This window comes from Coregonus lavaretus, assembly GCF_964263955.1.
Source record: "Coregonus lavaretus genome assembly, chromosome: 7".
In the NCBI taxonomy this organism is placed as follows: domain Eukaryota; kingdom Metazoa; phylum Chordata; class Actinopteri; order Salmoniformes; family Salmonidae; genus Coregonus; species Coregonus lavaretus.
In genome coordinates, this window is record NC_139994.1 from 52889857 (window position 1) to 52913407 (window position 23551).

At 45.6% G+C, this 23551-nt stretch overlaps 2 protein-coding genes across 2 annotated transcripts; both read right to left on the minus strand.

The window, feature by feature from the left end:
• Window positions 1-32: 32 nt before the first annotated feature.
• On the minus strand, window positions 33-18836 carry LOC311132806 (segment polarity protein dishevelled homolog DVL-2-like; the record flags this gene model as incomplete). Its single annotated transcript, XM_084166147.1, is given in 16 exon segments — window positions 33-1931; window positions 2118-2351; window positions 3099-3275; window positions 3440-3571; window positions 4071-4202; window positions 4853-4920; window positions 5013-5089; window positions 5242-5381; window positions 5885-5954; window positions 6103-6323; window positions 6845-6954; window positions 7662-7822; window positions 10130-10199; window positions 18363-18529; window positions 18532-18578; window positions 18785-18836. Coding segments are annotated over 16 exon segments (2415 nt in total). The 3' UTR covers window positions 33-1374.
• A 1646-nt stretch (window positions 18837-20482) lies between these two features.
• LOC311132344 (uncharacterized protein) lies at window positions 20483-21136 on the minus strand (the record flags this gene model as incomplete). Its single annotated transcript, XM_084165589.1, has 1 exon — window positions 20483-21136. One exon carries the CDS (start codon window positions 21134-21136, stop codon window positions 20483-20485), a length of 654 nt encoding a protein of 217 aa, XP_084021715.1.
• Between the last annotated feature and the right edge of the window lie 2415 nt (window positions 21137-23551).

Genomic DNA, 23551 nt, shown 5'->3' on the forward strand with positions numbered 1-23551 from the left:
GAGAAAAAACAAATGTCTTTCAATTTCAGTCTATTACACATTTATTCTCAAATACAGAAACAAAAGTGACAATGAAATCCAACAAAAAGGGCACCAAGGTGACACTGCTATACTTAGAAAAAATTGACTTCATTTAGCACCTTTATGGTTCGGTCATACATCATCGTTGTCATATTCTATATATTCCTTCGTACAAAATGGATGCTTACGTGTGTCAGTAACATGCAAAATATGAGGCAAGAGGATGAGGGGGGAATCACAGTTATTTGGAGAGAACTCATGAATCCCAAAAGTACCGTTTTTGGTGTGCCTTCTTCATCCTCAAGTACCATTTCTTATACCACATAGTCCTAGACATGGTTACAATACATGGTTCCCATTCTTGTCATTTGAAGTGTTCATCCTCTGATTGCCAGACAGAAGTGTGTCTGTCATTGTTTGCCCTATAGTTTCACATGAGTTCACTAGTCTATACTATGGCATTTACATGGGAGTTATTATAGATATATACAAAGGCAAGGCCACTGAAAATAAAATACAATAGAAACTAGTTGGCACACAATTTCATTTAAAAAGTGGGCTTGATGTTCCATCATGTTACCATGATAGTTAAAAGTTGAGCAAGACATAATACTTTTCATACATGTCTTTTATGTGGCTAATGGCTGAAAATAAGGCACTTGTGAGTCATGTGATACAGCCCAAAATGACATTATCAACACACAGGTAAATCTGGAAACATGATCAATTTCACCTCCTTTTCAGAAAACTGGTTCCCCAATGGAAAACAGCAAGTAGCGCCCTCTACTGTTCGAGTCCTCGCTGTACACTTAGCAACAGCTCCTCATTTGGCTAGTTAGTTTGTTACTTCAGTCATTTCAATGAATGACCACTACCGTTCCTCACACCCAGTCAGCCAGCCAGTAAGTCCCAGGTAGGAAAAACAAACACAATGCTATTAACTAAAATTGGTAAGAAAACACAGAACAGCTTCACAGACAGAGTGAGAGATAGGCAGAACTAAACCAATACACAGACATTTTAAATCAAACGAGAGGAGAGTGACTTTTCTGACATGGAGAATCCAGCAGTGCAGTTGCAAGTCAAGATACAGTATGCCAGTCTATTCAGGAGAGGAAAACCAGACGTGATGCATTTCATGTCTTTTATGATACTGTGCCAAATTCCTCTGACTCACTGTTGAACCCTGTTCTTACCAGACAAGAAATGAGCGACACCAATCTACTATGGCCTAATCAGACCAAAAGTTAGTTACCACCATAGACTAGAATATTCAGTCCCCAAAGAGTGAACTATTCCTAGATCTCACATCAATGGTCACTCACTTCACACACACACACACACGTCATCAGACTACATGACATCCACAAAGAACTCGCTGGGGTTGCCCATGGCCAGGTGGAAGGACTGGCGCGAGGCAGTCAGCTCGGGGGGCACAGAGCCCAGGTCACGGGTTGGGGGGGCCCCGGGTGGTCCCCCAGGGACAGAGGGGCCCATGCCCATGGGGACCGAGGGGTGCTGCTGGGTGTACTGGTGGGGGTGTCCCATGTTTGGGGGTCCCATGTGTGGGTGTGGGTGCTGGGGCACCATCATCACCATCATAGGGTTGTAGGGCATGGGCATCCCGGGGGGATAGGGCGACATGTGGGGGGGCGGTGGCATGCGGTGATGATGCGAGCGCTGGGAGGAGTGGCTGTGCTCGCTAGGCGTGGCCGAGCCATGGCCCCGCCTCAGGCTGCTGCGGACGGAGTATTCCGATTCGCTGCCGCTGCCCGAGCGAGAGTCACCCCCTTCCCCTCCTCCAGAGGGGGACTTTTCTCCTGCCCCCCCCGCCGTACTGCCTTGACCCCCCTTACTGCCTCGTCGCCTCTCACCCCCCTCGCTCCGCGTCGACCCACTGCTCCGACTCCCTAGGGGGATAAACACAGTGGTTAGAACTGGTTCAAACCGCTTAAAAACTGCCAGCTCTCATACATATATGGTTATTTCTTCAGTTTCCATAATGCAGACAATTTGGAAATTGGCCACCAATGTGACACCCTCCCTGACCCTCTTTCCCTCCTTTCCTCCCTCCCTCCCTCCCCACTTGGTCTTACCTTCGCTGTGCTGACTGGCAGTGCCCGTGCTGCCTGGAGCGAAGCTGTAGCTGGACAGCTCGTGGTAGGGTGGGGGCTGGCTGGAGTAGGGGTGGGGGTGGGGGTACTGGAAGGAGGGGAAGGAGTGTAGCAGGGGCCAGGGTGTGGCCCCCGGGAGGGGCAAGGGGGCCAGGGTGTCCTGGTCGGAGGCCCCGCTGGAGCCGTCGTTGTCAATCAGGGACAGGTTGGCCATGTCTGGAGATGGGGAGAAGTGAAGAGGGAGGGGCCGAGGAGAGAGAGTTCAACTTTAACTGGTTGAAGAACTCATTTGGCCAAAGGGTTTGAATAAGCTCTTACAGCTTACCATATCTTTGTACTCCCTGACGAAGGCCATGCAGCCGAAACGCGTCAGAGTTTTTAAACTTTGTTTCCATTGAACATGCCATACAAATAAAGACATTTTAATTAATTATATGATGATCAATTTACCCCTTTTACCAACGAGCGCCTTCGATCTACCAGAATCTACTATTGTGTCCCTCAGCGCTTCCCTTCCTTCTGATTTACTACAAGCTCTTCCAGATATTGAGAAGATATAGGCATTAACCTTTCCACAAATAAGTTAATTTATATAGAGCCATTATTGCATGGAACTCCGTTCCATCTCATATTGCTCAAATAAACAGCAAACCTGGTTTCAAAAAACAGAAAGCAACACCTCACGGCACAACACCTCTCCCCTATTTGACCTAGATAGTTTGTGTGTATGTATTGATATGTAGGCTACGTGTGCCTTTAAAAATGTACGTAGTTCTGTCCTTGAGCTGTTCTTGTCTATTAATGTTATGCATTATGTCATGTTTTGTGTGGACCCCAGGAAGAGTTGCTGCTGCTTTTGCACAGCTAATGGGGATCCTAATAAAATCCCCAAAAAGCAATCAAAATGATTCCTGTTTTTATTTTCGGTTTTTCCTCCAGCATAAGTATCCCCCTGGTACTCACAGTTCTCACAGTCGCTGAAGTCTCCGAAGATGTAGTAGCACTGTTCTGAGAAGGTGATCTTGTTGACAGTGTGGCGGATGAAGCCGGCCTTCAGCAGGTTGCTGGCGTACTTCCTGGCCTCGCGGCGGTCCTGGAAGCCCTCGATGTGGTGGTACAGCCACTCCACCACGTCAGAACCTGGAGACGGACACACGAGAGAGAGAGAGAGAGAGAGAGAGAGAGAGAGAAGGGAAAGAGTTGCTCAGTTTGATCCCTTTAATGTTTCCTTTTTGATCTTGATACAGAGGCCTGACTATGGCCCTCTAACCCCCCCCCCCCCCCACACACACGCTCTAACTCACCCAGGAAGGCGTTAGGGATGGTGATCTTGAGCCACATCCTGTCTCTGACCTCCAGGCCAGACTCTGGGGAGGCCATGGCCTTGGCCACCGACGCCATGTCAGAGTGGAGGGACAGGTTGAAGTCATCGAAACCTGGAGAGACGGAGAAGGAGTAAGAGAGATGAGGGAGGGAGGGAGAAAAAGAGAGGGGGAGAGAGAAATAAAGAAAAAGGTAGAAGATAGGGAGATAAATAAAAGGAGAGCGAGGGGAGAAGGATTGAGGAGAGAGGTATAGAAAAGGAGGGAGAAACTGAGGGAGGTAGACAGCCATCATTGACCACATAAAACACTGTAGACTAGAAGAGAAAGACAGATGTGGCCGGTGCTTCCTGTGCCAAGGCCGGGTATAAAACGCCTGGCACACGACAAAGGGATGGATAGACCGCAATAAAATAAAAGATAGCAGAGAGAGGGAGGAGGGCAGAGACGAGAGAAACAAAGAGGAAGAGAAAGTAAGAGAGAGTAGACTTGGGTCAAGTGGAGAGCGAGAGAAGGTAAATGGAGGAGTTGAAAAGAGTGGTAATATGGAGAGAGAGAGGGGCTAAAAAGAGTAGATAGAAAAAAAGAAAGAAAGAGAACGTGCAGTACTCACGTTCTGTCTCAGTGACAGAGGTGGTGGTGATGGTGCTGAGAGCAGAGCTGCCGGTGTAGGGGGGGTACGCCCCCGCTAGGGCTACCGAGTGGCTAACCCATGCTGCTGGGTCTATGGGCCGGATCGGCTCATCTACAGCGAGGGGGGCGACAAGAGATCTCATTTATTCATCGGAAACAAAAAGGATAAAGTACTGATGGCCCCGCTATACACTGAGTGTACAAAACATTAGGAACACCTGCTATTTCCATTACAGACTGACCAGGTGAATCCAAGTGAAAGCTATGATCCCTTATTGATGTCACTTGTTGAATCCACTTCAATCAGTGTAGATGAAGGGGAGGAGACAGGTTAAAGAAGGATTTTTAAGCCTTGAGACAATTGAGACATGGATTGTGTATGTGTGCCATTCAGAGTGTGAATGGGCAAGAAAACATTTAAGTGCCTTTGAACAGGGTATGGTAGTAGGTGCCAGGTGCACTGGTTTGAGTGTGTCAAGAACAGCAACACTGCTAGGTTTTTCACACTCCACAGTTTCCCTTGTGTATCAAGAATGGTCCACCACCCAAAAGACATTCAGCCAACTTGACACAACTGTGGGAAGCATTGGAGTAAACATGGACCAGCATCCCTGCAGAACGCGTTCGACACCTTGTAGAGTCCACGCCCCGACAAATTGAGGCTGTTCTGAGGGCAACTCAATATTAGGAAGGTGTTCCTAATGTTATGTAAAGACCATAGAGATAGAGTAGCTGTACAACTCTATGCAGCCTGCTACTCACTGCGGGGAAGGGTGAAGTAGCCCTGAGGTGACGGGTCCCAGCACTTAGCCACTGTCAGGACGATGGGCCTGAGGGAGATACAGACGGACAGGTATCATTTCCCATTGAGCATAGACAAAGGTGGTGCAAATGTACTGTAGTCCTTAGGTCTGACACGCACCCTGGTTTGTGTACGATCTCCCTCAGCACGCGCACCGCGTCGTCGTTGCTCATGTTCTCAAAGTTGATGTCGTTCACCTTGAGGAGAAAGACAAAGAGTCCGTAGATATGAACGGTCCGATCATAACTCAAGAACAAATACGTCCTGTATTCAATCACCAGTTATATATGGCTATCTAGTGACATCCTGTAGTCACCCCGGTCGGCCACACACACACACACACACACACCTGAAGCAGCATGTCCCCGGGTTCGATGCGTCCGTCGGCGGCCACCGCCCCTCCCTTCATGATGGAACCGATATAGATGCCCCCGTCCCCCCTCTCATTACTCTGACCCACGATGCTGATGCCTAGGAAGTTATACTTCTCTGTGGGAGGGAAGAGGAAATCGTTTATTTAATCTTAAACTTTTAGGAAGGAAGTCCCCTGAGATAAAGAATGTCATTGAGAGGTGGTGGTAAGAGTTGGTGAAAAAAGTGACAGCAAGTGAAGACAGAAGAACAGAGACGTGGCAGGAGGAGAGACGGGAGTAAGGGGTGGTGAGACATGGAGTTCAGGTCACAGGTCAGAAACGTGTTGGAGGGGTGGATGTCTATAGCCTGGTCAAGCAGACTGAGCGCTTAACATTTGTTTCACTTCGCAGAATGTGAGCTATTGCAAGATCAGGCAGGTTTCACCAGGCTAGGATTTCTAGGCCATTTCAAGAACGACTGGAGGTTTTTCAAAATGGACGCGCAGAGTACTGGTTAGGTAGAGGTATAAAATAATGAGTGGAAAAGCATGACAGCCAAAGAGAGGGTCAGAGAGATGGATGGAAGATGACATGAGAAGGGGAGTGGTGTTGGGGAACAGACAGTGTGACGTTACTGACCCATGTTGAGCGTGACGGTGATGATGTTTAGAGACATGGTGGAGTCCGTCACACTGCTGAACGACGACGCCTGGGACAAGAAATAGGGAAAAACACAATCAAAATACAATACATTCCAACGCAGAATGGGACATTTCTGACTTTCAATGGTTTAAGTCATAAACTTTTAATAAGTCAACAAAAGAGAAGAAGAAATAAAAGACTAGTGCATCCATTACCCTTTCTAGCCTGGGCGGGCGCTGTTTCTTGCGCCTGCGGTGGCGTTTGAGCAGCCTGGACGCCGTGCTCTGCTCCGTGGTGCTGCTGAACCGGCTCATGGTGTCGTCATCCTCAGAGTCACAGAAACTGGTGGTGTCCAGCTCGCTGCTCATCACCGTGGTAGCGCTCTCATAGCCCGCTAGGTGGCGCACCATGCGGCTCTGGCCGTTCATCCTCGGCCCTGACGCACCAGCGATGGAGAGATATGAGAGCGGGGGAGAAAAGGAAGAGAGAGAGAGATAACGATATAGAAGGTTTACTATGGATTTCATGTTTATTCATGTTATCAATGTCAATTGCTATTCCCACTGTTCAGTAGACACAAAACAGAAGAAAACATTTTGAAATGGGAAGCCTGACATTGCCCAATAAGAAACGCTCAATTGTCATTTTCCATAGCAACATTTTCCATTACAGTGCCCTACTGAACATGACCCAGTGCTGTTCCATCATGGGGTCGTCACTAGTTACCACAGCCACAAAGTCATAAACCCTGCCTATTTCTAAAATGTCTCTTTTTAAAACGATATTTTAAACCTAACCTTAACCACACTGCTAACCTTATGCCTAACCTTAAATTAGGACCAAAAATAACAACTTTGTTTTCGTGAATTTTTAACATATAGCCATTTTGACTTTGTGGCTGTTCTATCTAGTGGAAACCATCATGTGACAGTAGACTGTGCAGTGCAGAGTGCTCACCATGTTGCTCCATGGCCTCCCTGTGTCTGGGTCTCTCTCTCCTGAAGGACACCACAGACTCCGTCTCTGTCTGGTCGTCCAGGTTCTCCACACTGCCTGCTGCATTGGGACTGCATAGGGAGAGGGTTAAAGTAGGGAAAACATAGAATTAGAATGACTTTGAATGAGAACGTCCGTTCTACTCATTTTAATTCTATGGGTGAATGAGAGATGGTATTGTATGTCGGCTCTGTGACATACATTACCTAATAAAACACAAATAGAAGCGCACACATAACCTCTAATAATATAAGCTACAACCCAGATCGTATTACGACCTATGAGGACAGACAGCTCCCATACCATGTGTATGAATAGGAAGCAATGGATCAAGCCTAGTAGTGGTACTGTATATCACAACTGGGTTCAAATAGTATTTGAAATTTTAATTTTCAAGAACTTTGAGCTATTACTTTAGTCTGCCTTGAGTGCTTGATGGCGGGTTTGTACTTCTGGGGCCATTCCATTGGTCCTATTGCGCCAGGCAAACTCAATCTAGTGCAGCTAATGATTTTAAATACTATCTGAACACAGGTTTGCAGTGTATTATGATCTAGACAGACAATGACTAGAACCTGTTCCCAGACCAGGTGCTTACTGTCAATGGGCGGCACAGGCTAAGATCATGTTCAAATGGACCGTTGTATTTAACAGTAGGTAACGTGATAGCTGGAGTGACTGAGGTATTCTGTTATAGAATATGTTAGATACAATGTGAGAGATACATTAGAGTAGCACACTGATTATTGGGACTGTGGGAGAGGGTGTGTGCGCCTACTGGAACGACGGGGGTCTGGAGTCACCGATGCCCCCGGTCCTCTCAACAGGTGGGGGTGGGACAGGAGGAGGGGGTGAGGGCGGGGGCCGGACTTCTGCTGGGGGCGGAGGAAGGACTGGTGATACTGGCTCTGCTGCTCCTGGCGTGTCTGATGAAACCAACTGAGGAGAGAGGGAGGGACAGAGAATTGGAGGGAGTGGACAGAGGAGGGACAGAGAATTGGAGGGAGTGGACAGAGGAGGGACAGAGAATTGGAGGGAGTGGACAGAGGAGGGACAGAGATTTGGAGGGGGTGGACAGAGGAGGGACAGAGAATTGGAGGTGGTGGACAGACGAGGGACAGAGAATTGGAGGGAGTGGACAGAGGAGGGACAGAGATTTGGAGGGAGTGGACAGAGGAGGGACAGAGATTTGGAGGGGGTGGACAGAGGAGGGACAGAGAATTGGAGGGAGTGGACAGAGGAGGGACAGAGAATTGGAGGGAGTGGACAGAGGAGGGACAGAGATTTGGAGGGGGTGGACAGAGGAGGGACAGAGAATTGGAGGGAGTGGACAGAGGAGGGACAGAGATTTGGAGGGGGTGGACAGAGGAGGGACAGAGAATTGGAGGGAGTGGACAGAGGAGGGACAGAGATTTGGAGGGGGTGGACAGACGAGGGACAGAGATTTGGAGGGGGTGGACAGACGAGGGACAGAGATTTGGAGGGGGTGGACAGACGAGGGATAGAGATTTGGAGGGGGTGGTCAGAGCGGGAAAGGGGATAATAGTGAGGATGGAGGATTTTTTATTTTTATTTTTTTCAGGAGGAATTTTGATTTAACATTTTTGTTATGTCAGTCACTGATAGTCAGTCAATTAGCCCATGTCAGCTAACATTCTTTAGATTGTTACCTTCGTTTTTTTGATCAAAGGTCCATCAACGGGCCACCAGTTGCCCATCCCTGACCTAGCGCAAGGCGTCCCTACAGACCTAACATACCCCTATACAGACCTAACATACCCCTATACAGACCTAACATACTCCTATACAGACCAAACATACTCCTATACAGACCAAACATACTCCTATACAGACCAAACATACTCCTATACAGACCAAACATACTCCTATACAGACCAAACATACTCCTATACAGACCAAACATACTCCTATACAGACCAAACATACTCCTATACAGACCTAACATACTCCTATACAGACCTAACATACTCCTATACAGACCTAACATACTCCTATACAGACCTAACATACTCCTATACAGACCTAACATACTCCTATACAGACCAAACATACTCCTATACAGACCAAACATACTCCTATACAGACCAAACATACTCCTATACAGACCAAACATACTCCTATACAGACCAAACATACTCCTATACAGACCTAACATACTCCTACACAGACCAAACATACTCCTATACAGACCAAACATACTCCTATATAGACCAGTCTGCTTGGAGAGGGGCTGAAACACTAACAAACTATCTTTCAACAGAGATTCTGGGTTTCTATACATTTTAGTTTCTCTATGAAAGACTGAACAAAGCATCCATTCAAATGTGTTCTAGTTTCATGGATAAAGTTCTGTCCTGAACCTTCCCCTGAAAACCAGTTTGCAGTTTTGATTGAATATCCCCTCCCAGGTGTCAGAGACACAGTGCCACATAACACTTTCCCCCTTTCTTTTCTTTAAGCTTTATTTCTTCCCTCTCTTCTAATGGCTCTTTGACTATAGAGCACTCGTCCCTCTGGGATCATCCCTCCATCCTATCATGTGTCAGTCCCTATGGTCTCCTCTCTTTGTCCAATCCTCTCCCTCATTTCTTCTCCTTCTTATGCACTTAGCAGATGCTTTCCTCCCAACCCCCCTTATCCGGGACAAGTCACAATGTTTTGTCTGCAGGACTCATATCCTGCATGTTCTTTAGGGTAGGTAATATAATCATAAGTGAGGAAATTTGAGGATGTAGGAAATACCTTGGTTCTGTCAATGTTACGTTCACAGACCAAGGTGTTTATGATAGTGGGTTTTTGTCAATGCTCTATTAGTAGCTAAAGTAGGGCCATAGCTAGAGGTGGTTAAAGAAATGCCCGCCATGTTGGCACCAAACGTTCCATGACAATAACATTCTAATTGGCATTCCTAGAAGATCATGTAATGGTGTTGGAACTTGATGCCAATATGGAGATGGTTTCAACTCTGAATCTCAGACTGAGTTTGCCAGAGTCTGTAGTCTACATTTCTGGCTCTGGTTCAAAGCTCACTTTATGATATATTTGAACTGCTAGGTCCATTTCAGAAGTATTGTTCTGACTTGGGAAGTTGACTTTTACAATTCAGTCCTGGAAAAATAGTTTGGAGCGATTCAGGAATTACCCCCCTCTGTCTCCCTTCTACTACTGGTCTTTTACTGGTCCAAGATAGCGGTGTACAGTCTACCTCTACCAGTTTGCCCTTACCCATGACACAACTCGTCCGTTGAAGCAGGGGAGCTTGGCACTTTCATCTGAGATCTCTTCCTTCACCACCCTAAAAGAAAGAAAGAACAGAGAGAGAGCACGAGAGAGAGCGAGAAAGAGGAGAGAGAGAGCGCAAGAGACAGAAAGAGAGATTAGGCTAAGTGAAAACACAGAGACAAACACATACTGTAATCCCATTGGCAGAGACCGACGTAAAGAGCAACATGAGGACGCCGCTGTGTTTGTTTCCCAATGACTCACCATCCTTACCCAAACCACAATGGAGATAGATACACAAACTCCCTACAACTATATCTGAACGAACTCTCACAGACCAACCATTGTGTCTCAAGACTTATAAATCCATCAGACTATTGTTTTTCTCTGCATCCCCTTATACAATGTTAGTGAGACAGACAGAATCTGCTGTGTAATATTCGTATGTCAGAGCCTCCATGTTATTACCGCAGTACTTAGGACCTGGGCTGGAAACAAGTACTGTGTAGAGGAGATACTTAACTGACTGCTCAGAGTCCTAAAGACTTACAGCTAAGCTTTTTCAGCTTCATTTGCCTCTACGCCTGTGTGCATGTGATGTTTTGTGTGTGTGTGTGTGTGGTTTGGTTGGCTAGTGTGTGTGTGTGTGTGTGTGTATGCATGCACAATTTTGTGTGTACAGTGCCTTGCAAAAGTTTTTCCTATTTTGTTGCATTACAACCTGTAATTTAAATGGATTTTTATTTGGATTTCATGTAATGGACATACACAAAAGTCCAAATTGGTGAAGTGAAATGAAAAAAATTACTTGTTTCAAAAAATTATACAAAATAAATAACAGAAAAGTGGTGTGTGCATATGTATTCACCCCCTTTGCTATGAAGCCCCTAAATAAGATCTGGTGCAACCAATTACCTTCAGAAGTCACATAATTAGTTAAATAAAGTCCACCTGTGCGCAATCTAAGTGTCACATGATCTGTCACATGATCTCAGTATAGATACACCTGTTCTGAAAGGCCCCAGAGTCTGCAACACCACTAAGCAAGGGGCACCACCAAGCAAGCGGCACCATGAAGAACAAGGAGCTCTCCAAACAGGTCAGGGACAAAGTTGTGAAGTACAGATCAGGGTTGGGTTATAAAAAATATCAGTATGAAAATGGATGAACTCACTAACTGTAAGTCGCTCTGGATAAGAGCGTCTGCTAAATGACTAAAATGTAAATGTAAATATCAGAAACTTTGAACATCCCACTGAGCACCATTAAATCCATTATTTAAAAAATGGAAAGAATCTGGCACCACAACAAACCTTCCAAGAGAGGGCCGCCCATCAAAACTCACGGACCAGGCAAGGAGGGCATTAATCAGAGGCAACAAAGAGACCAAAGATAACCCTGAAGGAGCTGCAAAGCTCCACAGCGGAGACTGGAGTAACTGTCCATAGGACCTCTTTAAGCCGTACACTCCACAGAGCTGGCCTTTACTGAAGAGTGGCCAGAAAAAAGCCATTGCTTAAAGAAAAAATAAGCAAACACGTTTGGTGTTCGCCAAAAGGCATGTGGGAGACTCCCCAAACATATGGAAGAAGGTACTCTGGTCAGATGAGACTAAAATTGAGCTTTTTGGCCATCAAGGAAAACACTATGTCTGGCGCAAACCCAACACCTCTCATCACCTCGAGAACACCATGTTTTTCATCAGCAGGGACTGGGAAACTGGTCAGAATTGAAGGAATGATGGATGGCGCTAAATACAGGGAAATTCTTGAGGGAAACCTGTTTCAGTCTTCCAGATATTTGAGACTGGGACAGAGGTTCACCTTCCAGCAGGACAATGACCCTAAGCATACTGCTAAAGCGACACTCGAGTGGTTTAAGGGGAAACATTTAAATGTCTTGGAATGGCCTAGTCAAAGCCCAGACCTCAATCCAATTGAGAATCTGTGGTATGACTTAAAGATTGCTGTACACCAGCGGAACCCATCCAACTTGAAGGCGCTGGAGCAATTTTGCATTGAAGAATGGGCAAAAATCCCAGTGGCTAGATGTGCCAAGCTTATAGAGACATACCCCAAGAGACTTGCAGCTGTAATTGCTGCAAAAGGTGGTTCTACAAAGTATTGACTTGGGGAGGGGGGGGGGGGGGGGGGGGGGGGGGGGGGGGGGGGGGGGGGGGGGGTGAATAGTTATGCACGCTCAAGTGCTGTTTTTTTTGTCTTGTTTGTTTCACACAAAAAATTATTTTGCATCTTCAAGGTGGTAGGCATGTTGTGTAAATCAAATGATACAAACCCCCCCAAAAAATCAATTTTAATTCCAGGTTGTACGGCAACAAAATAGGAAAAATGCCAAGGGGGGTGAATACTTTCGCAAGCCACTGTATGTGTGTGGGGGGGGGGTGTAGTATGCTCAGCTCTGCCCCACTGGTGTTTTGTAAGCAGCTGTTGAGTGTTGGTTTTGTGGGTGAGTGTGAGCAGCTGTTGAGGGTTGGTTTTGAGTGTAAGCAGCACAGGGCCAGATTGTTGTGGGCACTGGGGAGGCATCGTCACAGGCAGGAGGCTGGCCTTGTGTTACAGTGCTGGAGTGGGTGAATGTGAGAACCCTTCTTTCTTTACCCCCTCTTGTTCATCTTTCTCTCCTACCTTGTTTCTCGTTCTCTGCTCTCACTCGCTCTTTCAATCCTTTCAGTTGCTCTTTCTCTTGCCCTCTGTCTATCCTGTTGTTTCTTGCTAAGAGGGAAGACTCCAATTGCATCCAGAAAGGGACAGATGCAACATTCTACCCCTAACAGGGTAATTGTCTGCATACCTCACCATTCCAAACAAATGACCTCACCTCAAGCTATTTCACCAACATACTCGAAAATGTCTCAAACAACACAAAACACATCTTGGAAATTCAGAATCCCCTTGGAATCCTAAAACCTGAAATTCTTGCCCAGCACCTCCCTCATAGTAGTTACTCCTTTGCCTCGCTCATCCCAAGCAAACACACTTTTCTTCTCCCATCTACTAATCCTTCGCTCAGCACACCCAAAACTCCCATTCGCTTCCACTACTCCAACCCCTCTCCCCCTGCTCCCCACCCCCCTCCTCTCTTCCTGTTGATTCTGCCCCAGCCAGACACCAAGCAAATGGCCTCTGTCCAACCCCAGGTCCCCATGGTCTGCTCTGCTCTGTTTCACACTGCTCGGCTCTGCTCTGACTGCCACACACAGCCTGTCTGACAGCTGGCTCGCGCTCCAGGAAACAAAAACACACACGGAACAGGCGAACACACACACCGATGCTTTAGTTACTTTACTGAGGCCACAGGCTGACTAGCTCTGTTTCGATTGGGCAGCTGACTCCTTTGAGCTGGGTTTAAATGTAGGCTACTTGTAACTGACTCTCTTGAGTTTTGTTTCAAAATGTTGCGGTAGAAGTTGGCCTAGGTCTAATGAACCCGGGAGTCAGACACTTCCAAATATTTGACTACAACTCACTAATGACGCAGGAGCATTTGATTGTTTTAGTGCCTGTTTTAATAACATAACTTGGTGTTTTGGTTTCGTGTTCAGTATCATCCGAGAGAGAAATCATCAGAGTAAGTTTTCCTAACTATACAAAACTTAAGCAGTTTAACTGCAAGTAATGAGATTAACAGAAGCCCTAGGTCTCAGTCAAACTCCACCACAAACGTGCATTCCATTCAACCTAGGGAAGTGCACAACTGACAGGCAGCCACCAAAGAAAGATGAATTGCGAGAGAAGACTGCTCTTTCAGTCTGGAGGATGAGAGAGAGCGAGAGAGAGCGAGAGAGAGAGAGAGAGAGAGAGAGAGAGAGAGAGAGAGAGAGAGAGAGAGAGATTGCAGCCGGCCAAGCTAGGGTGTTAAGGGAGACAAAAACTTCGTCCAGTTCACAAAAGGAAGAAAAGCTGAGGATTTCACAAGATCATGGAGGGAGAGAGAGATATGGGGATTAGTGATGAGAACAGCCAGGATGAGAAGGTTTTTTTTTTTTTTCTTCATTGTGGTGTCCATCGTAAAGATAGTATTTATGCCGGAAGTTATGCTTTGACCCATATTCGGATACTAGTATTTTCACCTGGTCTTAGCTACAAGAGATCGGGAGGGGTGTGATGATAGAGAGATGGTTTGGCATTCTTTGCGCAGCCAATCACCCCCCCACATCCCCTCCCTCTTTGATAGGCGACAGTCATTCACTAAATTGTGTAACGTTATGGCACATTTGGTGACATTGTGCTTATTGGACTCAATTAAATAGCTAACCATCGTAACTCACAGGCCAAAAGTGTCACCTTGTTGCATTAACTGTCTAAGATAAAAATCAAACCCCTTTTCCAAATATTAAATCAACTCAAGCGTTTCCCCCTAATCGTGACACTCATTTTCTCCCACTAGCCAATTTTGCATCCAATTGGCGACAGATTTTCAAGCGAATATTCTAAAATCTACATAAATAAAATATGCAAATGTTCCCACCATTTACATTTACATTTAAGTCATTTAGCAGACGCTCTTATCCAGAGCGACTTACAGGAGCAATTAGGGTTAAGTGCCTTGCTCAAGGGCACATTTACGTCATTTAGCAGACGCTCTAGTCCAGAGCGACTCACAAATTGATGCATTCACCCTGTAGCCAGAGATGTGTTTCCATCAAATTGACTTGTTGCGGATAAAAGTATGTGCGTGATGACGTAGTACACATAAAAATTACTTTTGTGGTTAAATTCCCATGTACCGAATAAAAAATATACATTAAAATGGGTTTCCATCGCATTTTCAACTCTACTGATAGTTTTGTCACAAAATAAATTGCGTTACATAGCAAATGTTCCAACTCTGGTATTGGCATGTGCGCTCTAGCCAACACAGCTCGCAGATAGTGCGGGTATAGCCTGCATGAGATTATTATGGACAAAATAGCGAGAATATTAGCCAAACATCAATAATCATGCCACCAGAATAAGCATTTACATTTACGTCATTTAGCAGACGTTCTTATCCAGAGCGACATACAAATTGGTGCATTCAACTTATGATAGCCAGTGGGACAACAACTTTTTTTTTTTGGGGGGGGGGGGGGGGGGGTAGAAGGATTACTTTTATACTATTATAAAAGTAAGCCCCTTGATATTTATTGGAAAGGGACACCCTGTGAAGTTAATCATAATTTATGTCATCTGTAGCCTAATAAACTGCATGCTTTCCCGAGTCGTAGTTGGAGGACTACACAACATGTCATCGCATGACTCCAAGTTTCCTTGGTTATTATATCCATATATGAGCATACAAAGCGTTTCCAGCGACATTTCTTCCATAATTAAATTTTACAAACACAAAAAGATCCCACCTTGTCTAGCGTTTATGGTTGTCGAGGTCAACATTTGGAAAGTTTAAAGGCAAATTTGCTGTTTCCATCAGGCCTGTCGTGACATTTTCTATCCGACATGTACTTTATTCGCAGAAAAAGTTGGATTGAAACCTGGTTACTAACCAGGTTTGTTTCCATCCAACCTTTTTATGTGAGTAAAGTACATCGGATACATTTTTTTCACAACAAGCCTGATAGAAACAGAACACTTGTAAGTAGGTAGCTTAGTGGGTAAGAGCGTTGTGCCAGTAACCGAAAGGTCGCTGGTTCTAATCCCCGAGCCGACTAGGGGAAAAATCTGTCGATGTGCCCTTAAGCAAGGCACTTAACCCTAATTGCTCCTGTAAGTCGCTCTGGATAAGAGCGTCTGCTAAATGACTAAAATGTAAATGTAAACATTCCAAATGTCGATTAAACAAAATACGCTAGTCAAGGTGGGATCTTTTTGTGTCTGTAGAATTAATTATGCGAGAAATGTAGCTGGAAACACTTTTATGCACAAATAATGATGCAGTATAATAACCATCATCGACGTGTGGTCCTCCCACTAAGACTTGTTGGGAAAGCATGCAGTTTATTAGGCTACAGATTAAATAGGTTATTAACTTCACTGGGTGTTGAAAGTGCAAGGTGATGAGCTTGATGCTTCTTTCGAATAAATATCGAGGGTCTTATTCTGGTGACATGATCAAATGCAGTTTGACAAATAAAAATAATCTCGCTCTTTTGTCCATATTAATCTCATATAGCCTATAACGGTACTGTATCTCTGCCAGCTGTTTGCTAGAGTGCATGTGCCAATACCAGAGTGGGCACACTCGCTATATAAACGCAAAATTGTTTGTGAGAAAACCATCAGTAGAGTTGAAAATGTGATGGAAACCCATTTAACGTGTATTTTTTATTTGGTACATCAAATTAACGAGAAAATTGCAACTTACAATTCAGGGCGTTCCTGCATGTGGGCATTCCTGCATCTGCAGGAACCCCTCTTTATACTTCTATTGGTCCATTTTTAAGCTGCGGGAGATGGGGGTGTTCCAGGTTAGTAGGTGGTGTTAACCCACAATAACGTTGGATGCCAGCCACCGCTCAACCCCACAGAAGAAGGGGTGGGGCCGACAACCAGTGTTGCCAACTTTGCGACTTTGTCGCTATATTTAGCGTGTTTTCAGACCCCTCTTAGCGACATATTTACAAAAAAGTGACTAGCGACAAATTTAGTGACTTTTTCTGGTGTTATTGGAGACTCTGACGTGAACGCACGTATCGTTCTTACTCTTCTCAACGAGCAGTGGGTGCTGCCTTGGGCCCCACCCCCGTCCCAAAGCACTCACAGGCGGCCCAGTCCTCACGCAGCAGTCCCTCCCAGCTGCAGTCAGAGCAGGAGATGTTCACCCCTCCGCATCCAGACTGTAAATGAATCGCGCATGCGGGAAGCCGCCGCTGGCTGATGTAAATGTAGGGTGTTTTTTTACTCACTTTTTGTCTCTCCCAGGACGTTATTCCTCTCTCCTACAGCATCCATCACAATTACATGCACATGGCCAATTATGCAAATTAGGTGATGACACAATTTAGCGACTTCTAGCGACTTTTAGGACAGCCAATAGCTACTTTCCTTACTGAGGAGTTGGCAACACTGCCGACAACAGTAGGTAGCTAGCCGTACACCGGTAGACAGTGTCCTTCATCCCGAGGGCAGGTGGTCAGCAGGTGGGAGCGAAGGACACTGTGCTAGCTTAGCCAGCTAGCCCAGTACACAACAGGCAGGAGGCGACATTGTGTCCTTCGCTCCCGCCTGCCCTCGGCGTCAATGACAGAACTGCGGGAAAACGTTGCCCGACAGGCAGGGAGGAAGGACACTGTCTACCGGTGTACGGCTAGCTACCTACTGTTGTCGGCCCTGCCCCTTCTTCTGTGGGAGTTATTGTGCGTTGCATGCCAGCCACGGTGTCCCTAACTAGCAAGCTAGCTAGTTAGCTAACACACGGTGTCGCCGCAGCCCCCCGCCTGTCGGCCACGGTTTTCTCCTGTACACAGCAGGCGGGGGCAACACTGTGTGCTAGCTAACTAGCAAACGGTGTCGCTAATTAGCAAGACAGCTAGCACATGGTGTCCCCCCCATCCTCCCACCTGTTATGCTAGCGGAAGCGACAATGGTAGACAGTGTCCATAGCCCCCACCTGTCAGGCACTGTTTTCCCACAGTTCTGTTAACGACAGTGAGGGCAGGTGTTCGGCAGGCGGGAGCGAAGGACACTGTCTAGCGGTGTCATTCCGCTAGCTAGCAAGGAGGACTCCGGGAGGCGGGGGCGAAAAAAAACTCGGATAATACTTGTATTTCCCTTTTGAACAGGGGGAGGGGGTTCATGAAGGAACCAATGGGATGCTCGAGGGGGCGTTCCTGCAGATGCAGTTATGCCCCGAATTGCACACTATTAAATTAAACCGCTAAAGGTATTTTTATATGCACTATGTCGTCAAGCACAGACTTTTATCCACAACAAGTCAATTTGATTGAAACATCTCTGGTGGGAAAATGCGCATGTTGTTTTTATGCAGATGTTTTTAATATTGGCATGAAAATCTGTAAACCTAGTTACTGAATTAGACTTTTCATTTGCAACATTGGATCATGCGAGATTTGCACTGTAACAATTAGTTAAATTGTTACTAGCTAGCTATTGTAACTAACGTTAAAGAGTAGCAACAGTTCACCCTTTGTGTCTTTGGGAGTATAGTGAAAGAGAAATAGACTTTGCAACAATGTATCTAATGAACTACTGCTGGACTCATTTGGTTGGTTTTCTGCTTTATTATCCCGCACAATCATCCATCACTGGCTCTCACTCACCCGAAATCCTGGTCCATAGACTTAAAGAAGAATTTGTAGTTGGGCTTGTTCAAGACCTGTTTAAAATCTAACAAAGTGATATTTTCGGCAGGAATCGGAATCTTCACCAAATACGGCGTCTCCTCCTCGTCGATGTGGTATATTATTTTGGTTTCCGCCATTTCGCCAACAATTTTTTTTCAGTTGTACTACACAAACTATGGAAGAGAAAGGTAGCTAGTTAGCTAACACTAGCTAGGCTAACGGGAGAAGGGGGGTGAGGTGAAGTGCTCTTACAACACTAGCCAGCAGTGAGTATGCCCTGGCCAGAACTAACAAAAAAGTTTAACATCTACTTATATCTTGCACATATCTCCTTAGTTTGTATCTCCCAAAGAAACAAATATAATTCCCCAACGGCGAAGGGGTTAAAAAGCAGGCACACGCTACATTCACAAGATCCGCTACCCACAACTTTTCCCCAAACAAAAACATAATGGGGGTCTAAAACTTTTCTCTCGACTTTTGCAAGCCAACGCGGCGTATGACGTAGTCTATGCTCCTTTTACGTTTTCGCTCAACGTGCCCCCGTCCGTTTGTAGCCAATGGTCTGTAGAAATATTCCTCAACATAATTCATCTTCATGATGACAACCGTTATGCTAAACACACACATGTGGAAGTCAAAACATGAAACAGATAAGAAAAGCTTTTAATAAATAGCCAAGGACTGTAGTACAATGTAATAATAAACACTCCATAATCTTCACAGTTGAGAACAGTTTATATTACACCACTAGAAGAAAAACTGAGAGCTGAATACAGAATTTTCTGAACAACATCAGCGCTACTTACATCAACTAAATCTGATTATGAGGCTGTATACATAAACTTTTATCTTGTAAGCATATTTGTCATTTACAGTTTCAAGTCAACGTTTAAGGTAGGCCTACATTCTGGATTGAGGCCATGTTGAAATATATAACAATACACGCCTCCTTACTTTAGGAAGGAATCAAGGAAAGAAGGAAGGAAGGATGCATGTACAGTGAGGGGGAAAAGTATTTTCATATAGGTGGAGTTGCAATGATCATGAGAACTGTGAGGAATCAGCCCAGAACTACACGGGAGGATCTTGTCAATGATCTCAAGGCAGCTGGGACCATAGTCACCAAGAAAACAATTGGTAACACACTACGCCGTGAAGGACTGAAATCCTGCAGCGCCCGCAAGGTCCCCCTGCTCAAGAAAGCACATATACAGGCCCGTCTGAAGTTTGCCAATGAACATCTGAATGATTCAGAGGAGAACTGGGTGAAAGTGTTGTGGTCAGATGAGACCAAAATCTAGCTCTTTGGCATCAACTCAACTCGCCGTGTTTGGAGGAGGAGGAATGCTGCCTATGACCCCAAGAACACCATCCCCACCGTCAAACATGGAGGTGGAAACATTATGCTTTGGGGGTGTTTTTCTGCTAAGGGGACAGGACAACTTCACCGCATCAAAGGGACGATTGACGGGGCCATGTACCGTCAAATCTTGGATGACAACCTCCTTCCCTCAGCCAGGGCATTGAAAATGGGTCGTGGATGGGTATTCCAGCATGACAATGACCCAAAACACACGGCCAAGGCAACAAAGGAGTGGCTCAAGAAGAAGCACATTAAGGTCCTGGAGTGGCCTAGCCAGTCTCCAGACCTTAATCCCATAGAAAATCTGTGGAGGGAGCTGAAGGTTCGAGTTGCCAAACGTCAGACTCGAAACCTTAATGATTTGGAGAAGATCTGCAAAGAGGAGTGGCACAAAATCACTCCTGGAGATGTGTGCAAACCTGGTGGCCAACTACAAGAAACGTCTGACCTCTGTCATTGCCAACAAGGGTTTTGCCACCAAGTACTAAGTCATGTTTTGCAGAGGGGTCAAATACTTATTTCCCTCATTAAAATGCAAATCAATTTATAACATTTTAAAATGGGTTTTTATGGAATTTTCTGTTGTTATTTTGTCTCTCACTGTTCAAATAAACCTACCATTAAAATTATAGACTGATCATGTCTTTGTCAGTGGGCAAACTTACAAAATCAGCAGGGGATCAAATACTTTTTTCCCCTCACTGTAAAAGTATTACTCCTTATCCTCCCCTCAGTTGCAGAAGAAGCTTGGCCCGAACACTAACGCCACTACGCAGGTCACAACAAACAACACCCAGAAGACCAAGGCCAGCAGCTGCACACATACCAGGGTCCTCCTGTGGTGCTGCAGCACCTCCACCTCATCAACCACGCCTCCACCTCCGCTGTGGGGACTATCGCTGGGGTGCATCTGCTCCACACGGAGGCTCACTGTGGGCAGGATGATGAAGCGGGAATCCCTGCTGGCCTCCAGGGAGAGGACAACCCTCTGGGTGATGGTGGCCAGTTGGGCGGCCACCGATATGGGCATGCGGAAGGCCATGGGCGGCAGCTGGGCCAGGATGCGGGAGTTGCAGGGCAGGGTGAGGGGGTCACCTGTCTCCAGTGTGGTGGGGTGGCGGCAGAGGGGGCAGGAGATTACGGGACTGGGAGGGCTCTGGGGGTCCGAGGGGTCAGTTGGATACGGGGACAGCTGGATCCTCTGGAGGCACTCGGTGCAAAAGACGTGGAGGCACTCCAGCATACGAGGACACTTGCTGCTCTGGTTGTACTCCTGGTAGCAGATGGGACACTCCACGTCTGCGGACTCCCCCAGGCTGGGGGCTGCTGCGGCTGCTGAGACTGGGTGCCCCTGGAAGGGCACTGGTTCCGGGGGCTCAGCCATGGTGAGTGAGAGGGAGAGATGGAGGTGGGAATGGTAGTGGAAGGGGGCGTGGGGGTTCAGGGTTAGACTGCTGTTGGGACGGTCAGATGTTCTCTTCTATGTCTGCAGAACCTGGAGGGAGATATGATATGATCAAATATTGATTATATTCTTATATGTACAGTATACATGTTCCTGTAGTATAGGCCATTTCATTCTGTTTCAGTATGTGTATAACAGAGAGAAAATAAAATTGGCCAATATGGGGTTAAAACTATAAATCTTAAACATGGTCCTTGGGGTTTTCTGCTGTTTCCTCTTGGTTCATGATGAGATTTGTAAGCCCTTAAATTATTGGATTCAGTTAATTACCAAATGAAGCAGCGATGTAAAGCCGGCCCCCTAGCCCCTAGCAGTGGGGAGCTGAGGAAATAGAGTGCCTGACTGCAGGATACACACTCAGATTAAGTAAAGGTGGAGAAGTGAAAGTAGAGAAACAAAGGAGGACAGGAGCTGTGGATGGAAGTGATTACTGGGCCCTATACTCACTCTCTCTCTCTTACTCTCTCTGTCTCTCTCGGCCTGTCTCTCTCTCTGTCTTTCTGTTGTTGTGTTCGGTTGTGTTTCAGGTATTTCTTGCTGCGGGCTAAGTAGAATGCTGTTGCGCTAACAACACCAACGCAAAGTTCATACAATGCAGAAGAATAGCCTCAGGCCTACTGAGTTTGTTAAACATTCCACTGATAGTTGACTAGTGAAATACAGATTTGGTTCAAGTAAACAGCCAATAATCTCATCTCAGAGCATTGTTCCACAGCTGCATAATAGGGCCAATAAACCACAATATGAAATTCAAGTGTAGCATACATTATGGCAAAGGGGTATACCCACTGTACTGCACTCATATGATATTTCCTCAGGCGTCTAGGTGTTTACCTCATAAAGATCACAGTGTACTTTCATAAACAGTGCTATTCTAGTCTCAACCCTTCACTCACATGGGACAGAGCAAGGCAAGCCTCACTCAAGAGGGCAGTTGCTTAGCAATAGGGGTCTATTTTGTATTGGGCCACAGGAGCAGAGATTGTAAGAAACATGTTTCCAACTGGAATTGATCTAGCTATACATGTAATAAGATCAAAGTAATAGCTTTGATTTTGTTCAATAACCTCAATAGATATTCCATACAAATTTGGTCAACATTTACCCTGTGTAATTTGGTTGACAACAATTCTAATGACTTGCTCCAACTCCTAGACATGTACAGTCAGAATTTTTTTAAACATTTTTTTAGTCATTTAGCAGACACTCTTATCCAGAGCGACTTACAGTTAGTGAGTGCATACATTTTTCATACTGGCCCCCCACTTGCAACGCCACAACCCTGGCGTTGCAAGTGCCATGCTCTACCAACTGAGCTACAGGAGGCCTACAGAAATGATACAGAATGGCAAAAGATTAGGGCTGTCAGAGTTAATCCGTTAACTCAAGGTAACCTTTTGTAATTTTAGTACATACATTTTTTAAGATCATTATTACCGGTAATCGCATTGTCTGAATGCGTTAACAATGCATTGAAAACATCCCAAATACATTATATATATTCAAAAATGTGATGATTTTTTTTTGGGGGGGGTAATATTACCACTAAATATGAATTCAATTTAATAAAATGTTATTAGACAGGAAAACATTTACTGAGGTCACTGGTGTGAAATCTGTAGTTATTTTATATTTATAGGCCTACTTTTTTACTTTACTGGCCTCTGCACGCCTGCGGGTTGGCTCAGCGTTTGATCCTCTGCTCGCGCCAAGTGCACGTGACCCTTTGCTCTGCGCGCTGGAGTGCATGCTGCTGTTATTCTTACAGAAACTACGAATGATAAGACAGTAGCTGATGCACTGAAGACTGTACCATTGTCAAATAACACGGTGTGCCGTAGGATAGAGGACATGGTCGTTGATATTGTTGATCAATTGGTGAAACATTTTAATAATAATTCTGGTCCATTTTCTCTGCAGTTGGACGAATCGACTGACGTCAGTAGGGAAGGCCAGTTGATTGCGTTTGTGCGATACAGAGACATTTCGGAAATTAATGAGCACATTCTGTTCTGCAAGAAGTTAATGGGGAGAACTATAGGTGAGGATGTGTTTCACGTTATTGACAGCTTTTTCACAGAGCACAATCTGGATTGGAAATCCTGTGATATAAATAATAATAAAATCATGTGTGCACGGATCATGCTGCATCAATGCCAGGGAGAGTGAAATGATTAATTGCCCACATAAAGAAGGTCAATCCCACTGTATCATTCACAGAGAGGAATTGGCCAGCAAGACAATGAGTCCTGAGTTACATGATGTTTTGAATGACGCAGTGAAAGTGATTAACTTTATCACGTCCAGGCCTCTGAGCACCAGCAGCTCCTGCGT